Source organism: Mus caroli, chromosome 6 (genome assembly GCF_900094665.2).
Source record: "Mus caroli chromosome 6, CAROLI_EIJ_v1.1, whole genome shotgun sequence".
NCBI lineage: Eukaryota > Metazoa > Chordata > Mammalia > Rodentia > Muridae > Mus > Mus caroli.
Window position 1 is genome coordinate 142,981,106 of NC_034575.1, and position 21,107 is coordinate 143,002,212.

Genomic DNA, 21,107 nt, shown 5'->3' on the forward strand with positions numbered 1-21,107 from the left:
TTTCTAGGAAAATAATACTTCAGAGGCCAAGGAGATGGCTCACTGGTTAAAGTGACTGCCATGTGTGAGGACTAAAGTTTGAGTCCCCCAAACATCTGTCAATGCCTGGGGTGGGGGGCTTCCTGTAGTATCAGCCTAATGAGGCAGGGATGGGAATTCCTGGAGGAAGCTGGCTATTGAGAGGTCTGGGTTCAGTTGACTCTGCCTTAGCAATCAAGGTGAACTTTGAGCCTCATATGCACAGGTACCCAAGTGTGCAAATGCACACTTACACAGGAGACAGTAAAAGATCAGCTGCAGTAAGGTAACCCAGCTCGCTCTTTCCTTCTCTGTGCCCAGACCTGGCGTTGGCCATCTTCCCTGTCTTCATATGTCTCCTCTATGTCCTGAATCCCTTTCATTTCTGTGAGGTGCCAAGTGAGCATGCTAGCAAGTACTCTACCCAGCAATGTTTCCCCAGTTCCCCCAGTTTTCCTGATGCACTAAGGGCTGGCTTGTACCAAAGTCTCTACCTCAACCACAACATAATGTATAAAATAAGAAGAAAAATACTGTACTTTCTCTTAGTAAACATCTTAGTCACTGATCAACCCACACACTCCCTTAGTCCGTTTGTCTTACAATACGCACAGCAGATGCAAGAGTGTGGCGGGCCTGTTACAGCAGGAGTGAGCTCAGCACTCTGCAGCACTGTTTAGACTTAGACTGCACCCCAGCGAGGCCGCCCAGCGAGGCCGCCCAGCGAGGCCGCCCAGCGAGGCCGCCCAGGGACGGTTCCAAACCAAAGGAACCCAGGCAAAATGGCTGAACGCAATCTATGCCTGTAGGCCGTGTTCTGAGGATTCTTCAGAAATGCAACAAGATTAAAGTTTATAAAACACATTCATGGGAGAATTAGACTCTGGGCCACGTATCAGGACGTTGACCCTGTGAGTTTTATGGAGCTCGCTGGCTTAGTTATTTGGATGTTTCCATCACTGGTGAGATTTTTGGGGATGAAATGTGTAACACACAAACTTTTGAATGGTGCAAGGAAAGAAAAGAGAGACAAAGAAAATGTTATGATACATTTAAATTTTTGATTTTTCTCTATAAATTATAGCAAAGTTAGAGAGCCCAGATGGGGACTCATGGTACTGTCTTTTAAGTCTCATATTTAAATATAGTACTTTCAAAATAAAAACTGGAGAAAACTAGAATGTCAGTAATTGTGATCTATATCATCAGCTATCTCATATTGGTTTGTAAAGTATTTTTTTCATAATAAATTCAGTGAACTTTGGCAAATATAAGGAAAACGAGCTTTTGGCTGATAATGTTTTGTCTCTTTAGAAAATAAAATATAAACAGTTGTTAAGTCACAGAAGTACGGGTCCTTCATCTCCTTGATTTGTCCTGAATACTGAAAGGTTTTAGAGACCTAAGTGGACCAGGACATACAGTAAGACTGCTGAAGGCAGCCTGTTAAAGTTAGTGCTGTAAGAGAGATACTGCCCGTACTCGAAGAAGTAGTTCTGTGGCCACGTTGATCTTCAGGCTGAGCAGCTCCTGCAGGCGCAGAATTGACCCTTGATGCTGCAGGACAGTCCTGTGGTCCAGCTCATATGTCGGAGTTTCCAGTAAAATTAACTTCACCTTTTCAATCAACTGAAATATAAAGAATATCACATCACGCACCTGGAAAAAGTTAAAGGGACATGGAAAGGGACCGGCCTGTCACTGCAGAACAAGGGAAGGTGTCCTTTCCTTCTTCTGTAACTTAAGATCACAGAGAAAGAAAACATCTATCCCAAAGAATTCCCTCGTATGTGTCCAACCCCACAGGCGCGGAGGTCTCGGCGGCCAGCGCAGAGAGGAGCCGCCGCTTCATCAGCTGAGACCAGCGGGTGTCATGTTAGCTGATCTTCCGTTATTGTTGAACAAGACTGGATTTTCCTCCATGCTGGGATAGAAGAAACTGGTTTTACTTTTCATAATGATCCACCTTAGTTGTGTCTGAGTGAAAGCTAGTGTGGTGGCTCTCTGGAGGACAGGAGGGCGCCTGAGTAGACAGGGGATGGAGGCGCTCACTGCTCCTCAGCCCTGAGGGATGACTTTATCCTGATACATCCTTAAAACTCCCTTAATGATGGGGTTCAGAGACTCTTCCGGTCGGTGAACACAGCAAGCCACTGAGCATGCAAAGCACCCAGAGAACTCGGGAAACCACAGCAACCTTCCTTACACACTGTGCCCTGTGCACGTCTTCATCTGGAGGTTTATACCAAACACAAGTCCCAGTTTTCTCTGTTTGGTGGGCCGTTATAACAGAATGTCTCATCCGCGGAGAGAGTTTAGGGAGTCCTGTTTAGAATTGGTTGCTCGGAGGTACAGGTAACCTGGGGATGCTTGGCAGACATGCAGAGGCTTGCGGGATCAAACCCTTAACACACAGGGGCTTATGCTAACTCTGGGTAGTTAACACTAGCATTAAACTCTACATACCCAGTTGATGTCCAGAAATAGATAATTAGTTGGGGTGTGTGTGTGTGTGTGTGTGTGTGTCAGGGAATTTTGATACATATTAGTGTGTTTGGGGTTCCATACAGATTAGGGTGTATGTGTTTGCTCTCTGTCTGTGTATTTGCATGTGTGCATATGTAAATGTGTGTGTGTATGCCTGGATTGTGTGTGTTTGTGAGTGTATGGGGGTTTTATACACATTAGGTGTGTGTGTAAGCATCAATAGCGTTTTAAGTCTGTATCTTTTTTTTGATTTTGTTGGACATCATGAATTAAGAGAATTTCTATCTGTCAGTTCTGGGTGACTACCAACAGTGCTGCTTTAAACTGCTTCTGCTCACTTCCAATCACCTTTCCACATCCCTGGCTGACCCTCACTGTCATGGGTGGCTGCTCTCTCATCTCTCCACCCCTTGTGCTGCTGTGCGCTCGCGCATCCTTTCAGTGTAACTTCCAACTTGTTTGTGATTAAGAGACCTCGTCGGATATGTACAAGCTAGAAACGATGCAAGTCTGGTGCTCTGCAGAGTGTACCTGCTCCTGTCACTCATAGTCTGAGGTTCTAGGCACTCCAGTGCATTTTGTTCTTACTGCGGCTTTGTTCTGTGCGTGCTTGTAAAGGATTGTGAGCCACTAGCAATCACAGGCAGACTGTAGAGTATCCATCTGCAGTTCCAATGGCTTCCAGAGTTTTCCCATGGCCTAAAGTATTTCACATATTTTTTAATGAGATAATATAGTTAAAGTTACTTATATTTTTTCCCTCAGTATGTTTTCTTACATGAGTCTACCCATCTTATTTGCAGATACAGAAGTTAGAATATTGTGGCCTTTTTTTACCTTCACTAAGAAGGTAAATATGAACAAGACACAGCAACAGGCTTAAAACTGTCACAGGGAGACTTAAAAGGTAATAAAGAGGAGGAGGAGGAGGAGGAGGGAGAAGAGGGGGGGAGAAGAAGAGGAAGAGGAGGAAGAGGAAGAAAAGGAGGGAAGGGCAGAGTAGAGAAGTTCTAACCCTGGGAGGATCCCGACATTCCCTTGCGAACACACTCTAATGAAGCCATTTCCCAATTCCTAAAAATCCCAGCACTCACCAGACAGCAGCACTGGGCCTTAGGGGAACACTTAAAACCCACACCATAGCAACAGAAGTCAGCTGGGAATACAGGTCTCCCACTGAGTAGGAAATGCTCAGCTTTGTAAGGTGAGGAAGCACAGGCAGGCAGGGCTCAGCACAGCCCTGTGTGTTTGTGAACTGGCACTGGGTGTGGAGTCAGGCGGCTCAGGACTTACCGACAGCACCAGTTTGCTTTTCTCCATCACTTGTTCAAAGGCCTGGTTCTTCTCCTCTTCCCACAGGCTAATGAACGTGTTCATTTCCTGGGCAACCCAAGGGTCGGGGCTCCCATCACACTCCGTGTAGTGCTTCCACTGGGGATACAAATTCTTGAGGGTCACAGTCACGAAAACACAACCAAAGAGCAAAGTGGCATTTAAAAGTTGCAGGTTTGACTGGGGAAGGGAACATGTGCACACTACCATGTGCATCTGCAGGTCAGAGAACAACCTGCGGGAGCCATTTCACTCCTTCCACCAAGTGGGTCCTGGGGCTTGAACTCAGGTCACCAGGCTGGGCGGCAAGCACATTTATCCATTGAGCCATCTTGCCAGTCCCTAAATTGTTTTTTGTTTGTTTGTTTTGTTTTGTTTTGTTTGAAATCTGAAGCCTCAACCTAAACACCACAATGTACACAAGCAGTAATGATATAAACTGTATGACCAAAGAAACGAACTCAAATAAGCAGTCTCCCCACTTCCCTCCACACACGCTCTCTCCTTTTGGAAACCGAGTCTAACTCTGCAGTCCTGGATGCCACGGAACACCTGTGTAGACCAGACTGTCCTTGAACTCACATAGACTCCCCTGCATGCTGTGATTAAAGGCATGCACCACATATCTAGCCCGTTAGGGTCCTTTCCATCTAAATACTTTCCAGTCTCCACCATTCACTGGGACACAAATTCTGTGTACTTTCGTGCATTTGTTTTGAGGTTGTGTGAGCAGTTTGCTTTCCAGTTCCCTCTGACTGATGGCTGCCATTGGGCGCTCCCAGAGCCCTCTCGTCATGCTGTCCACGTAAATTCTGCATGTCATCACGCTGTGCTTATTTTAAACTCTTAACGTCATGTCCTGTTCAATGCTGAGTTTCCCACTGGCCTTCTCACAGTTGCATTGTCTCCAAAGTTATGATTTCCGATTAAACTAAACGGCCTGACACACCCTTATATTTTATTTACTACTGTGTGTGTGTATCTATGTCTACATACCGTGGCCAGAAGAGGGCCTTAGAATCATTATCTCCCTCTGCCTTTCTTTTGAGGCAGAGTCTCTCTCTGAACCTCTCGCTCACCCTGTCTAGGTCCGGCTGGAAATCTGGAAACCGTAATGATCGCCTACACCCCATCTCCTCTCTAAGCTGGGATTGCATGTGTTTGCAGAGGATGCTGGCCTCGCAGAGTCCAAGTTTTGGTACTTATGCTTACAGTGCAAGTGCTTCTAAACACTGAACCGTCCTCCAGGCCCTACGCCTATACATTTTAATTCAGGCTCATTACCTCAGAAAACACACACTTCAGAGAGACTGCAGATTCACTTCCAAAATCTGCAGAAGTGAAGCACATGGAATTTTTGGTCTCCAAGCATGTGCTGCACTTATTTACACTGTGATGTGATACTGATCTATAGATACTCATGTACATAAACACACACACACTCAACACTCTCACATACACTCACACACACTCACACACACTTACACACTCACATACACACTCACACACACTCACACACTCTCACATACACACTCATACACACTCACACACATACTCAACACTCACATACACACACACACACTCAACACTCTCACATACACTCACACACACTCACACACACACACACACACTCAACACTCTCACATACACACTCACACACTCACACACACACTCAACACTCTCACATACACACACACACACACTCAACACTCTCACATACACTCACACACACTCACACACACACACACTCAACACTCTCACATACACACACACACACTCAACACTCTCACATACACTCACACACACTCACACACACTTACACACTCACATACACACTCACACACACACACACTCACACACACACACTCAACACTCTCACATACACTCACACACACTCACACACACTTACACACACACACACTCTCACACACACTCACACACACTCACACACACACTCAACACTCACATACACTCACACACACTCAACACTCTCACATACACTCACACACACTCACACACACACTCACACATTCTCACATACACACACTCACACACACACACTCACACTCACACACACACACACACTCACACACACACACTCACACACACTCACACACACACACACACTCAACACTCTCACATACACACACTCACACACTCTCACATACACACTCACACACACTCACACACACACTCAACACTCTCACATACACTCACACACACTCACACTCACACACACACTTACACACACTCACACACACACACACTCACACACATACACACACTCACACACACTCACACACACTCTCACACACACAAACACTTACACACACACACTCACACACACACACTCACACACTCTCTCTCTCACACACACACACACACACACACACACACACTCACACACATGCACACACATGCCACAGCACTCCGGTCGAGTCAGCTTGACAGGCAGTGATGCCTAAAAGCCACTCATGAGGCAAAGAGTTTCAAGGAAGCTCTCCTCCTGGAGTTTTGGCGCTCTCATTCTCATACTCTTTACCCGCGTTAGTCTGGTGTATGGATCTATGAGCTCTCTTTTAATATTTTATTATAAATGCCTCTTAAGATTAATTCTGTATAGTTAGTTTCCCCAGTGTTCCACGCAGACACAGGGACCCAGAGGGTCTGCGGCACACACACACACATACCCCAAAATAAACCTTAACAAGTCATCTCTGCAGCACCAATGCCTTCCGTCTGCTGCGTGTGGTACCGTGTGGGAGCATCTCACCCACTGTCAGGCCACTGTCAAAGCTAGAGTCTCCTCTTCAACATCAATAGCATCTTTGGTAAGGCAATCCAACTGTCCATCCTTCATCTTTATTGGAAGAATCGGGAAAACAAGGCCGGGCCAGGGCCACCGTATTTAACACCTTCAACTGTTTCATTATAAATAAATACATCCCTCTGTCAATAGGAATCTCTCCAGGAATGCTCCCCAATGGAGACACTTCAGAGTAACACTCTCACTGCTGTTATATCCTCAGTCTTCCTGCATGGAAAGCACAGGAGTAGCACTCAAGGAGACTCTTGTCTGATCTCAGCCATCTTCCCCCTGTGTAAAGACAGGGGGCCACTAGGCCAGAGAGACAAGCCACCTACAGTGCTGACCTCTCACCTCATTACACATCACACACCCGATGATGGAAAGTTTTACCCTAGTCTTATGATTACCTTAATGTATTCATTAACATTAGGCCTGCCGCTGAGGGCGTGCAGGAGAGACTCCAAACACCGTGGTGTATTTACAGAAAGCGACTCTACTGTACAAAATATCTGAATGAACTAAGAAAAGACTGGAGCCACGCATGGAGGAGGCCAGGACTTATGAGGCTGAGGCAGGGGCATCACACATTGGAGCAGAGGCAGACAGACAGACCACACACACACACAGGCCAGCCAGCCAGCCAGCCAGCCTGCCCTTCTTGACTGACCTCTCTGATTACTGCCCTAAGCATTAGCTCTGATGCCCGTGTATTCAATTTCATGTCTTATCACCGTCATCTACCAGGGAAGAGGTACAAGGTCTGCTTAAGACCAAATGCTAGTTGAGGCTTGTTACACATGCAGACCTGGGGCTTTCTGCCTTTCCCCTGTATAAACCTCCCATGTCTTACTTCACTGCAGCAGAGAGCAAAGCACCCAAAGGAAGGACTTCTCCACAGCTGTAAATTCCTTTCTCTAGTTAGGGCTCAACAAAACAAGCAGTTTCCCAACACTGCTGTTCTTTTACCCAAGGTGCTGATGACAGGGCCAGAGAGCGTTATGCACTGCTCTGCATTTGAGTTCAACCAAGCCACAAGGTAGACAAAGCCGCCACAGGTCTGAGGGCTCCACTTCTCCAGTGACTCACCCAGCTTCCAAAGCTTGAATGCTAATTTATGACTTGTTTATTCTTAAAATTAATTCTGTATAATTCCCATCAAGCAAGTGATCTTACTCAAGGGATTCTTCCTCATGGCGGCTGCTGTAATCTCAATGTATTTGATCTATTTAAGACTCACCCATTTCTTTAGTCATGAGACTGGGTGGAGTTCCCAGTGGAATTTTAGGTCGAATGCACATCCCAGATTCTGACTAACTCAGGCAGCCAGCACCAACCCCAGCATTTAGGCCCTTCTGTAGCACAGATGGAGTCTTGGTAGGGCCCCAAGGTTATGTCCCATCAGTTCAACTTAAAGGAATCCTAGAAGAGGCACTGAGAGATGGGCTTCCAGGCTTCAGATGGACCCATGATTGCCTGTCATTTAGGAATCTTACCTAAGGTTCATTTTCTCCTGTCTCACCCACTCAAACGCTGGGAACATCTTTACGGGGACATCCCTATTCCCACTCAAGTCAGTGGCGTTTCTGCCTGACACACTCGAACACGTAACACTTCCCTGCTACACTTCTGGACCAAAACATTTGTTCAAACTCAGCTAAAGTCAAACCCAGAGACTTCTAATCCAGAAGAGAATGTCCCCACAATCCCCAGATGCAACAGGGAAACAGAAAAAAAAGCAAACAAAATAAAACAAAACCCGTGGACTTGGGGATAAGCTCTGCCTGGACACCTGATGCTTCTGAGTCTCTGGAGCTCTGCTTCCAGCCTGGCAAACCATCCCCGAGCAGAACGCTGGGAAGGAAACGTCTCTTAGGTTAGGAAGGCCATGCACACCTTATCTATGCAAAGAGCACATCAAACCACGATTCACCAAACTGGACGGTCTCAGAACCACAGCAAGTAGTGGGAACCAAAGCCAGAGCTGTTACTAGACACCATTTGCCAGACTTTTGGGAGGGAGACACAGAGAACAACTTCACTAGCTGCAGTCAGTCAACCAACTAGCCAATGGGTCTTAGCCTTCATCTGCTAACTAGCCCCAGGGCCACAGGAACTAACCCGAGGTGCTCCTGGTTTGCTCGGGCAAGGATGCAGATCAAATCCTCAGCTCCCCACAGATTTTATTTCTAATGCACATGGATTCTTTAAGGACAAGAATTTCTTGAGAAGGCCTCTGCCAGCTTCACACTTTGCTTCTATGGCTTCCTTGCCTCCTGGTCTTCACAGAGATGAAGAACCTGGCTGTCCTCTGGATTAGGCGTTGGCTTAGGGGCAACGGGCTGGCTTTTTCTGGAGTAGGTCTTGGTTTAGACCTTGGGTGGTGGGCTGGCCTGGCCTGCTAGATCTTGGGTAGTGGGCTGGCCTGGCCTGCTAGACCTTGGGTGGTAGGCTAGCCTGGCCTATTAGACCTTGGGTGGTAGGCTAGCCTGGCCTATTAGACCTTGGGTGGTGGGCTGTTATCCTGGTCTTTCTGCCACTTGTTTGCCATGCAGCAGTTGAGTTTCTTCCAGAACACATCTGTAGTCTCTGTGTGGTGAGAGGCCTGGGAGGCCTGGCCTTCAGCCTATCCTGGCTTTGGACTTGGCTTCCTCTCCAGGCTCAGTCATTCCACCTGTGCCTGGAAGTGGGGCTGCGCTGTCACTTGGGTGCTTGGAGGGCATTGGGCCATTCCCCAGGATGACTTCAATGCTTTTATGCCTCAGGGAGTAGGGAGTCTGAGGAGGGAGGAGAGCTGGGCTGTGGGGCAGAGCTATGAAGAGAATCCATACTACTGGTTTCTCACCTTCCAGAGACTCAGGTGATAGTACTCCTAAACAGTGAGAGTAGTAACATCCAAGATTACTACAGAGGGACCAACACACAGGTATGATCATGAATAGCTTGCATACTTGGAAAGTTGCCAAAATACTGCTCAGACATGACGTAAGGCCCTCTTGTAAATGTGGCTCAGACATGACATAAGCCCCTCGTGTAAGTGCTGCTCAGACGTGACGTATGCCCCTCCAGATGAGAAAATGGTGCTGAGAGAGATGCCTGCTCCAGGGTTTCCACACACATTCCCAGTCCATACACACAAAGTGGAATGTACTAGGGCATAATCCAATGGATCATGGAGATTTCCAAGTGAACAGTGGAGGACTGTGAACATTCCAGGTGTCCCTTTACTGACACAAACTTTCTACAACTGCATCCATTTCCCCCCTGAACACATGTGTCATATATGTGCCATATATGTGTCAAATGAGGTATTTTTTGAAGATTTCTTAAAATTTTATTTTTGTATTCCTGAGTGTGCGGTGCCTGCAGAGCCCAGAAGAGGGCATTAGACAACCCCGATAACTGGTGGTAACTGTGGTACCTGGTGGTTGTAATGGATGCTGCGAACTCAGGTTCTCTACAAGAACAGGGCATTCTTTTAACCACTAAGCCATCTCACCAGCCTGGAGCTTTTTCCTTAATAAGATTTCCCAGGATAAAAATTAGTACCAGCCTATAGTTCCCCCGAGATCCCAGAAGTATGAGCTCGAGAGAGGAAAGCAACACCTCACCTGAGCCAGAGCTCGAATTTCCCGCTTCTGTTTCTCTGCTTCAGGAAAACAACCCTCGAGCAGAGCAAGCTCTTCAAGCTCTTGGCTTCTTCGTTCTAGGTCCTGCCACAGAAGGAGGCACATTGATTGCTCTTGCTTGGCTTTCTTGGAAGAAAGTTGTTACTTTGAATAAAACTGCTAATGCTGACTGAAACAGTAGCTTCAGAGTGGGCTCTTCAGATGTTTAAAGGTCCATAATGTGAGAGATACTATTTGCCCTATGGTGCGTGCGAGATAATACAATTCTAGTTGTCTTGGCCTGGATCAGAGCAGTGGTCCCACACTACACTAGTTAGGGTGTGGGACCATGAGCGGTGGTGGTGGCTGCAGGCAAGACCGCCTTGATGAAGAGAGGGCAGAATTAATCCACTGGGTCCTAACCCTAAGTATCACGTGCTCTCACGTTATGCGATAAGACGGAAGAGGCATGAAGTGCTCCTCTATACATCAAAGGCAACAGTGTTCCAAGAAATCATCTGTATAACTGAGTGTTTTGGAAGATGTGCTCTCAAGAGTGTATCAGCTGAACACAGCAGGTCAAGGGGAAACATCAAGACGTTTGTTTGGAACCACAAGGTTCAGCATTCAAGCAAAAAAAAAAAGAAAGAAAAAACCTATCCAATGAACAGCAAATCTTTTTAAAACTTCCGGCTTGATTGGCAATGATACAAATATAGGTGATATTGATTGTTTTTCTTTTTTTCTTTTTCTCCCCCCCCCCCACCCACAACAGGTTTTCTTTGTGCAGCAGCAGCTCTGTCCTGAAACTTGCTTTGTAGACCAGGTTGCCCTCACACTCACAGAGATCTGCCTGTCCCCGCCTCCCAAATGCTTAAAGATGTACACCTTTATGCTTGGCTACAATATTGCTTTTCTTTGAGATGGGGGTCTCGCTATGTAGGTTTGGCTGAACGTCTATGAAAACAAGTCTACCTCTGCCTCCCAAGGGCTGGAATTAAAGACATTCACCACCATGCCTAATACGTTTGTGATGTTTGACAATGGATAATAAGATAGTTCAGCATTTGGAGGTAAATAAATCACTGACTCAATACTTTCTAAGAAAACAACACTTGTCACATAGCAATGCTTGGTTTGCCGATAGGTATGTACCACTAACAAGGGCATGCGCTCATGAATGTAGCCTCAGATTCCACATCAAGAAGCTCACGTGTTAAGCTTGGGAAGGTGGACGTGCCTGTGGTCGCAGCTACGAAGGAGGCTGAAGCAGGAGGGCCACTTGAGATTGGAGTTTGACTCTAGCTTCAGCAACAAAACACAGTTCTGTCACAAAAAGCAAGAAGCAGCAGCAGTCGCCATGTGCAGTAGCAGTTGCCATGTGTATAGCTTAGGTGCAGTATCCAAGAATACCACAATGATCTGAAAGCTAGGGAGACGCTTTCCCACTTTGTGGATACAAGCACATGTGAACTGTGCGCGTGTGTGTGTGTGTACACATGCACAGTGTATGTGTGTGTGTGTGCATGTACACACACAGGATGTGTGTGTATGTATGTATGTATGTGGGGGTGTGTACACGCAAACACAGGCAATAGCTGACATTAGATGTTCTTCCTTGTTCCTTCTCCTTTATGTTTTGAGGGAGGATCTCTCACTAAAACGGAAGCCGGTCAGTTTGACTAGGCTAGCTGGCCATGCGCTTCAGGGATCCACCTGTCTCAGCCTCTCAGTGTTGGATCTGTAGGCAGCCAGGTCACCTGATTTTCCCATGGAGCTTAGAGCTCGGGCATTTTCCCACCTGAGCCATCTCCCAGCCCCGCGTCATCTTCCCCCCATTTCTGTACGAGGTGAGCTTCCTTTCACGTGCTTCTGCTGAAACAGACAAAATGCTGACCCTGACATAAGGACCCTGGTGTCTTCTGTTAAGCTAGACGCTAAAGAAATCTTTAAAGCCAGTGCAGCCAGGTATGGTGACATGCGCCTTTCATCCCAGCACCTGAGAGGCAGAGGCAGAGGCAGACAGATCTCTATGAGTTTGAGGCCAGCTTGGTCTACACAGAGTTCCAGAACAGCCAGAGCTGCATAGAGAGACCCTGTTTTAAAAAAGAAAAATGCAGGTGGTGGTGGCGCACACCTTTAATTCTAGCACTCAGGAGGCAAAGGCAGGCGGATCTGTGAGTCTGGGGCCAGCCCAATCTACAGAGAGAGTTCCAGGACAATCAGAGCTACCCTTAGAAACCTTGTTTGGAAAAATAAAACAAAAAAACCCCAAGCAAACAGATCAATGATGTTCACTTCTCTAACTGATAACCCGTGTGAAGTCATGCCCCATTGCAGTGAATGCAGGGCCAGGCACAGCTGCAGCTATGACGACGGGGCAAGGCACGGCTGCAGCTCTGCTAGGGCCGGGTGCAGGGAGTGGGTGGCAGCCCCGCTGACACTCATCCTTATTTACTTTCTTTTCCAGCTGACTCCACTTCTCTCTCTCAATCCGCTGTATTTCTAGCCTTTCCTGTTCTTCTTTTTCAAATTTCAGTCGCGCCTCTTCTGAAGAACCAAAAAGAAATCAAGAATCAGCTGCAGGGATTTAAACACAGTGTTTTAAGTTCTTGGAGTTCCTCTTGAGTATTTCTAACACAGAGCAGAACCTTTTATGGAGGTCACAGCCTCTACTGTGTGGCAGAGATGAGAAAACACTCACTTTCCAGCCAAGAAACCTAATGAATCAAACACATTACATCCTTGTCGAAGGCATCCTTTTGAAAACAGTGCTCTGAACAAAGAATATATCCATCAGCTTAAAGGTGAACGTGACTCAGTTTCTGATAATGAGGGGTCCACAGTGGTAACCCCAGCTACAGGAAACCTGCTGCCTTTGCCTTGCCTCCAAGGACACCTCACACACATGGTGTGCAGACATATGTACAGGCAAAACACGCAAACACTTAAGATAAAAATAAATCTAAAGAAAAAAATTACATTGATAGTGGGCTGGCAAGAAGGTGCACTGGGTAAAGGGTTTTGCAACCAAGTCAACCTGAGTTCAATCCTCGAAACCCACACTGTGGAAGGAGAGAACAGCAAGTTCTGCAAGTTGTCCTTTAACCTCCAAAACAGAGAGAGACAGAGAGAATAAAATAAAGCAATAGCAATTCAATAATGATTTTAAGCTGTGTAGCAGTTCCATCATGGCTGATTAAGGGGAAATAAGGTTTTCAAAAGTCTACAGTTGGCATCAATACTGCCAGAAAACCATTACTGTAAGCTTCCCCTGCTCTCACTATTTAAAATAAAATGTGAAGTATCAACTCTATCGAGGTGGCTCAGCAGTTAAGGGCATTGGCTGCAGAGGACTTGGGCTCAATCCCCAGGACTTACACTGCAGCTCACAACTATCTGTAACAGTTTGAGAGGATCCACTGCGCTCTTCTGACCTCCTTGGGCACTGTATGTATGTGGTGCACAGACACAGATGCAGACAAACACTCGTACACATAAAATAAGTATATCCATGTTTATAAGGTCTATGATTAAGAACATGAACCAAGCCCAGGATATTAGACCCTGGTGTGATGGCCAAGGCCCGCGCCCTCCAGTCATCTAATGGCCCACGTTTGCTCCCCAGATCCCACCTGTAAAGAAGAGGACTCACACATGTCTTCTGACTTCTACATGCATGGCAAAGCATGAGTGTCCCTCAATAAAAAAACAACCCTATAAAAGTCGATTAGCAAACAACATAATGTGCTTTATTATTTACAAAAGGCAAATAGACATTAAAAGTCAACGGAGTCCTTAAAACCCCTGAATATAAATCTACAGATACTGAATTCTAATAACTGTAACCTCCAGGGCCACCCAGTCTTTACAAAGCACTTTCTAGTGATGTGATTTGCCGATTCTTTTTATTACTGTTTAATATTAGTGAATGGGATTTCTACTTTAACTAGCAAAGATATATTGTTAAACACTGAGAAACTAGGTTCAGGAAGTTAAAACATGCAGTGTTCTCACAGACGATCCACACAGATTTAGTTCTTAGCACCCACATCGTGTAGTTCACAACTTCCTGTACCCAGATCCAGAGGAGCCCAACGCCTCTGGCCCCCAGGGGCACCTGAACTCACTTGTGCATACCCATGTTCAGACACACAACACACACATAACCAAAAATAAACAGCATAAACCTTTTTTAAAAAAAACAAACAAACCCAGGGTTAAAAAACAAGTCAGGCTGTTGTATTTAGCTTTTGCTAGTGTGTGCTTTTCATCATTAATAAATTTTAGGTTCAGGACACTTACCACACAGTCGGCACCAATGTGCCTGTTTTCATCAGTAGATTATAAACACTTTGAGGTAGGCCAGATAAAATCAGCAGACAAAAACATGGGCTGATCTCCTGAATTTGAATTTCTCAGAAGCAATGATGTTTTTGTTTTTGTTTTTTTTGGCTAATTTAAATACGGCCCAAATATTGTGTGGGGCAAAAAAAAAAAAAAAAAAAAAAATCAAAAGATCAGCAGAATTGTACTGAGCTCTGAACTCTATCTGGCAGCAGCATGACTTCAGTGCACACTCAGAAGTGGCTGTGTGCACTGGTGGTCTGCTCTAAGTAGTAGGAATCCTTGATAAAATTAAAGCCTGTTGAAATGCCGAGTGGTTGTGTGGGTGTGAACCCGTGGCTAATGCTCTGAGCTATGAGATCCAGCCTGGCACTCAGTACCTTCCTCCTTCAGGCGTCTCTCCTCCTCCTCCTGCATCAGCCGCAGTCGCTCAGCTTTGGTCATCTTTTTCTTACTGGGAGCCTTAACAAAGACCACAACGTTAAAAAGGATGTCAGCGTGCTCCCACGTGACTTAAGAATGCCTCTCCAAACAGCAGTCATGAGCTGCTGGAGAGATGGCTGGGCAGGTGAGAGCACTTACTGCTCTTACCAGGGCCCATGCCAGGCAGCTCACAACCACCTGCAACTCTAGCCCCAGGGGACTCAGTGCCTGCTTCTGGCTTCTTCAGGCCCTCATGGTGGCAGATAAAAATCACACAAGCCTGCACTAGGATACCTACATTTTAAAGATAAATCTTAAAAAATACCAATTACGAAAACAATTATTGATTTTTATGAAACCAAATTCTATGTACAGTAAATTCAATAGACAAGACAGCTAATTCGTGGCAGCACAGACTCTGGGTACTACATGGATTAGTCTGGAAAAAAAAAAAAGAAAGAAAGAAAAAACAATCACACCCAACACTCCACAGCGGAGATGACACTGGCAAGAATGTGTGACTGAAGTAAGCTTTGAGCTTCCAATCTGTAGAAGTCCATAACACAGCCACAATGGCAGACCATCAACATCAAAGACATTTCCGTGACCAACAGGCTTTCAGTTATTTTGCAAGTTTGGAGGGAGGAGAGATTATTTTCAGTTACAGGGATCAAGTCTACAAAGCAACTGGTAGTCCAACTTGTGTTCAAAGACTTTACATTCAGGAGAAGGCATGTAAGAAGAGGGTAATGCGGTCGCAAGTTAGGGAGCTGGAAGAACAGCAAACTCAGGGGGCTCTGGGAAGACTGCACAGAGGAGTCAGGAAGCAGGTGATGGAGTAGAAGGCTGGAGCTCCTGCTGAGGTGGAGAGAGCAAGGCAATGCATCCTAGTAAGGGCCACATGAACACAGACCGCACACAACACACTCATAGAAGCATCTCTTCTGAACTATCAAGAGCCCAAATGGCTTGACTAGAATTCAGGGGCTTCCACACATTTATTCAACAAACATTGATTCAATTTCAATAATAGATCAGGCACTGCACTAAATGTTACGGACACAAAAATAAATGTGATATGGGCTGGAGACTACAACTTAGTGGTAGAGGATTTGCCTGGCGCACACAAGGCCCTAGGTTCAATCCCCAGATGACATGCTCCTGGATAGCTCACAGGCTGAAAGTAAATAACATCAGGCCAGCAAGGTGGCTCAGGAGGTAAAGGCACTTGTTGCCAAGGCTGACAATCTCAGTTCAATCTCCAGGGCTCACAGGGTAGGAAGAAAGAACGGATTCCCGTAAGTAGTCCTCTGGCCAACACGTTGTGTGCCTTGACATGTCTATAAAACTCAAACATGTACATATGCGATATGATCCAAGACTTACAACCAAAGCACATTTGCAGATGTGTTGAGAACCCACAGAGCAGACAGTGACTCCTTAGCATGCCCCAGACACTAGTTACAGGACCCTAGGCAAGGCAAATTCCACATACTCAAATCCATACATAAAGCCACAGTATTTGCAGGCAACCTACATATATCCTCTCTTACACATTAAACTCTACCATTCCGGACCTCGGCAGCAGCCATATTTACTGCTTCAGGAATTGCTTCATGGTAAAGTCTGACATAGTCACTGCAGTTGTGATTTTACAAATCTTTATCACCCAAACATTCCAAAGTGTTTCTTCTGGATTTCCGAGATACACGGGGCATGCTCCGTATTACCACATTTATTTAAAAAATTGTATGTGAATAAGTGTTTGTCTGAATGTATGCCTGGTGCTCACAGAGGTGTTGGATCCCCTGGAACTAGAGGCATACAATCGAGAGCCACCATGTGGATGCTGGGAACCAGGTCCTCTTCAAGAGCAGCAAGTGCTCTTAACCATAGCACCATCTCTCTAACACCCATTATCTTTGTTGTTGTTGTTGAGATAAGGCCACTGTGTAGCTGAGGCTGCATTAGAACTTGTGGTCCTTCTGCCACTGGGATCACAAGAAAGCACCACCATGTCCAGCATTCTGGTCATTCTTCTGAGACAATTCTATGTTTGGTTTAACCCATGGATGCAGAAACCATAGTGTAGGAGGGCTGAATGTAATGATTTTTCAAGAGAGGGTGGTGGGATTTATGGAGAACAGACCACTGAGATTAAAAAATAAATAAAAAGCCTCTGCTGCGGTCGGGGAGGCAACAGAGACCAGGTTCTGACCACAGACAGGACGGTGGAAAGATCAACATGCCTTTTACATTCCTGCAGGTGGCTTCTGCTGAGCTCTACAGACACTGCTTTATAGGACCTCAGGACCAATGTGATTGCTTTCCATATGTCATGACCAGAACAAATCAAATGTCTTTGGTAATTGCTTTTTAATTGTGTTATTACACCTTTGGGAGGGGACTGGACTGGCCATGTATGAGGGGTTTTGTTGTTGTTTTGGGCCCAAGCTAGCCTCAAACTCATGATCTCCCTACTTTAACCTCCTACAAGCTGGGATTACAAGTGTGAGATACTATGGCACACTTAAAGAACTGACATTAAAAAAAAAAAGAAGAAGAAATAAAGAATTTTTTTTCAAGTAAAACATAATCTGTTGGTAGGCTAAATATGGCCTGTAATTAGGAGATTAAAATATCTGCTTTAAAGTTATCAATCTACAAAGCAAAGAGGAGAAAAAGATCTCCCAGACATAAGGGTAGCATCTCCTTTATTCAACCTCAGTTTGTACACTGTACAAACAAAAGCAGAAAACCACAAGTGTGCTAGCTGAAGGTCCTGTTTTAGTCACAGGAGGTCTGTAACTATGGCTTATGTTTATCTGAAATAGATAAAAGGAAGGACTAACCTAACATATTCTACAGTAGAAGAAAAAGGTGAAGCCTCAAAGCCAGACACTGGTCAGCACTAAATGCGATCTATAACGTATGTTTTCAAACTAGAAATATCATCAAATGGGAAACACATCTGTAACTATGAAGAATTATCCAATGATGTAAATAACATTATTATCTAAAAGGTGAGTAGCAAATTCAGTAAACTATAACTAACTAGAAAATTATTATAAAATTCCAAAAGATATTCATTTGTACAGTATGTTCATAAAACTATTTATTTTGAAAACATAATTTCTACATACCTTTTTTGATTTGGGAGCCTAAAAAGTTGGGAAACAAAAGAATTGACACATTTTAAAACAGTATTCAGATACTTTCAACAGAGCATCACAAAGTACATTAATTAGGAGAAGCTAGAGAAGAGCCCAAGGGAATTTCCTTTGTGCCTCCACTGAAACTTTTCTGTGACTCTTTGGCTACCTTAAACTGAAAAGATACTATAAAAAGAAGTCAGAGCTGGGCATGGTGGCGCACGCCTTTAATCCCAGCACTCGGGAGGCAGAGGCAGGTGGATTTCTGAGTTCGAGGCCAGCCTGGTCTACACAGAGAAACCCTGTCTCGAAAAACCAAAAAAAAGAAAAGAAAAAAAGAAAGAAAGAAAGAAAGAAAGAAAGAAAGAAAGAAAGAAAGAAAGAAAGAAAAGAAAGAAAGAAAGAAAGAAAGAAAGAAAGAAATAAATCAGAGCAAACTGAAAACACAGGCAAAAAAACCCACAAGATTTCTCACGAAGCATCTTTTTTGAGGTAGTCAATACTATTTCCTATATCAAAGAGTCTAATGATAGGAGAGCAAGCTAAAAAAGGACTGGTTGAAAAGATTCCCTAAATCTCCACGCATTACTGACTATTGGTACTATTTCAAATTTGCAGATGTAGCAAATTTGTCTAAAAGAAACCTTTCTATTACATAAGGTTGATAGTTTTGTTTTTTTTTTAAATGGGGAGGGAATCCGTTTCTTCAAGTTTGCCAATTAACGAAGTGAAGGCTGCCCAGCCTCATGTTTTACAGTCAGTCTGCTCTTTTTGGAAAGCTCTGTCCTTCAATACTGATTTACAAGCACAGGTATTTCCGGCGATACTATTCGTAAATTCCTGAGCAGGCCTGTGTGCCCATCAGCTCTCTGGTAAAGAATCTGTAAGAGGCCATGTGAGTATAAATTACACAGTTTACATATCTGAAGAGCTACGCATAGGAAGGGCTGGTTCAAGCCATGGGAACATCATTCTAAAATGCCAGGGCCAAATTTGGCACACAGTAAATGAGATTTAGAACACATCTTCCTGCAAGGTGCACACATTTCAGAGATTTTCTCCACAAATATTCATCAGGGAGAGAGCGACAAGGGAGGCTTTGCTCTCATGTGATTTTTACAAATAGTTTTTATCCTGGCTGTAGTATTCCCTGACACATTGTTAACATATTTCCATCTTGAAACAAATACTGTATGGCAGGTTATGTAAATATCCCTCTCAAATAGCATATCCTAAAGATGATGGGCACATTTTTTATCCCTCACTAGTATTTCTAACATGAAATAGGTGTGGGGAAACTCCTATCTTTATCCTTCACATAAACATAAGAGCCATCAGTAGTAAAACTTTTCAACATTCAAGTGGCAAAGGATGTCCTGACAAGCTTTTTGAGAAAGTTGTCCTCTTGGACTTACAGTATAGTTGCTTCCCTTCCTGCATTGTATACTTCCTTAGATTGAGGTTGAATTATGCATTTTCAAATTCATATACTAAAATCTTAACTTCTTGTGTTAGCGTTTGACCTGCTTATGAAAAGGGTCTGTAATTATTTCACCAAATTAAGAAGAGCTGATACTGGAACTGGACAGGCCTCTGGCTCAATACGGCTGGTACAGGTTACAAAGAGGAATCTTGGATACAGACCCTCATGAAGAAAATAAACATCATATGAAAAAAAAAGAGTTTACACTGCTACACACTAAAGAACTATTTAGAAGTAGAAGAGAGATCTGAATAAATCCCTGCCCCTATGCTGACACCCTGACCCCAGATGTTCAGTCTCCAGAGCGGTGAGGTAAGCAGTTTCTGCTGTTTAAGCAAACATGTTTATGGTACTTTGTTTCCTGGAAGCCCCATGATACAGTTAGGTTTGAAGTTGTGACCTCCTGGAATCTACATTTTAAATAAATGCCCCAAATGGCTTGGAAGTCTTTGAGAAACAGTGCTATGCAGATAGGAAAAAAGAAATTAAGTCTACCTTTCGATGTAGCAAATAAGTGCTTGTTCTTGTAATTTGCCAGCAGTCTTAACTTGGCTTATGACCCATTGGAGGTCTTGCCAGGGGAGGCCTTCACTACCCATTTCTTCCCACCACTTACAGAAAATACATACTTATATCTTTTAAAAGCCTGAAAAGCACCACTCTTTTCTTCTCTCCCACCCTTAATAGCTTGTTTACTCCGCTTTAGATACACCAGCTGTTACCTTGGTAAAGCTTGTGTCTGATACTCTGCTTAACTGACAGAGCAGGAGGGCTGTCATATTCTCCTTTGTGTGTCTCTGGCTTCCAGCCAGCAAACACAAATAATGCACTCTGAATCTCCCCTCAACGAGTGTGATAATAAATGATCTCTTGATGAAGAATGGGAAACAACACACAAAATTAGCTCCATATTGTTCTGCGTTGGAATGAAAACTTTTCTGACAAGTTGCAGTCAGAGCCAAAGTGGGAATGTACATCACCGGAAGCTAGTAAAGTTTGGTCACTGCAAAGATCTGGATCTCGCCACCTCTGGATCGCACTGCGCCTGCCTGCCTGCCCTCCCTCGACAGCGCTGAAGTGGAATCCGCACTTGCCCCTTTCCTGTCTCCCTCACTTTCCTGGCTTACCATGACAGAAGCAGGAACTTTGCCTAGGGAAAAGTGAACTTGGCAGAGCAGGAACGCTCACGGTTGTCAAGACGACAGGCCACGCCCACTCACAACTCACAGTGCTTTGCGAAGGACAGCCTGCGCAATCGCACTGTAGTCTTCCGGTGAGTCCTGCCCAAGTCGTAGACTGGTTACACAAGCCACACTTCCCACATAAGGTACGCCCACATCGCGGCTTTTACCTAATCCTGCCCACTTCCGCCTGATGCCCCGCCCCAGCAAAGAAAGCGGCCTCGAGTCCCATACACTTCTGCCTGTAGTCCCACCCTGAGCCCACCCCCG

The 21,107-nt window shown here is 44.9% G+C and overlaps 1 protein-coding gene across 3 annotated transcripts in view; it reads right to left on the reverse strand.

Annotated features, from left to right (window-relative positions):
- The window catches only part of Casc1 (cancer susceptibility 1), a 38,529-nt gene extending 17,565 nt beyond the window's left edge, over positions 1-20,964 (reverse strand). Inside the window, exons 1-7 of one of the 3 annotated variants that reach the window (XM_021164350.2) lie at positions 20,784-20,964; positions 18,165-18,182; positions 14,979-15,060; positions 12,710-12,801; positions 10,255-10,356; positions 3,799-3,936; positions 1,501-1,647 (exon numbers count right to left, since the gene is read on the reverse strand). In XM_021164350.2, coding sequence (XP_021020009.1) covers positions 1,501-1,647; positions 3,799-3,936; positions 10,255-10,356; positions 12,710-12,801; positions 14,979-15,060; positions 18,165-18,182; positions 20,784-20,786 — 582 coding nt within the window. In that variant the 5' untranslated portion in view covers positions 20,787-20,964. Of the gene's footprint in view, positions 1-1,500; positions 1,648-3,798; positions 3,937-10,254; positions 10,357-12,709; positions 12,802-14,978; positions 15,061-18,164; positions 18,183-20,378; positions 20,388-20,783 lie in introns of those variants that run through there. The other 2 variants (XM_021164351.2, XM_021164352.2) reach the window with 2 other exon arrangements.
- Positions 20,965-21,107: the final 143 nt, after the last annotated feature.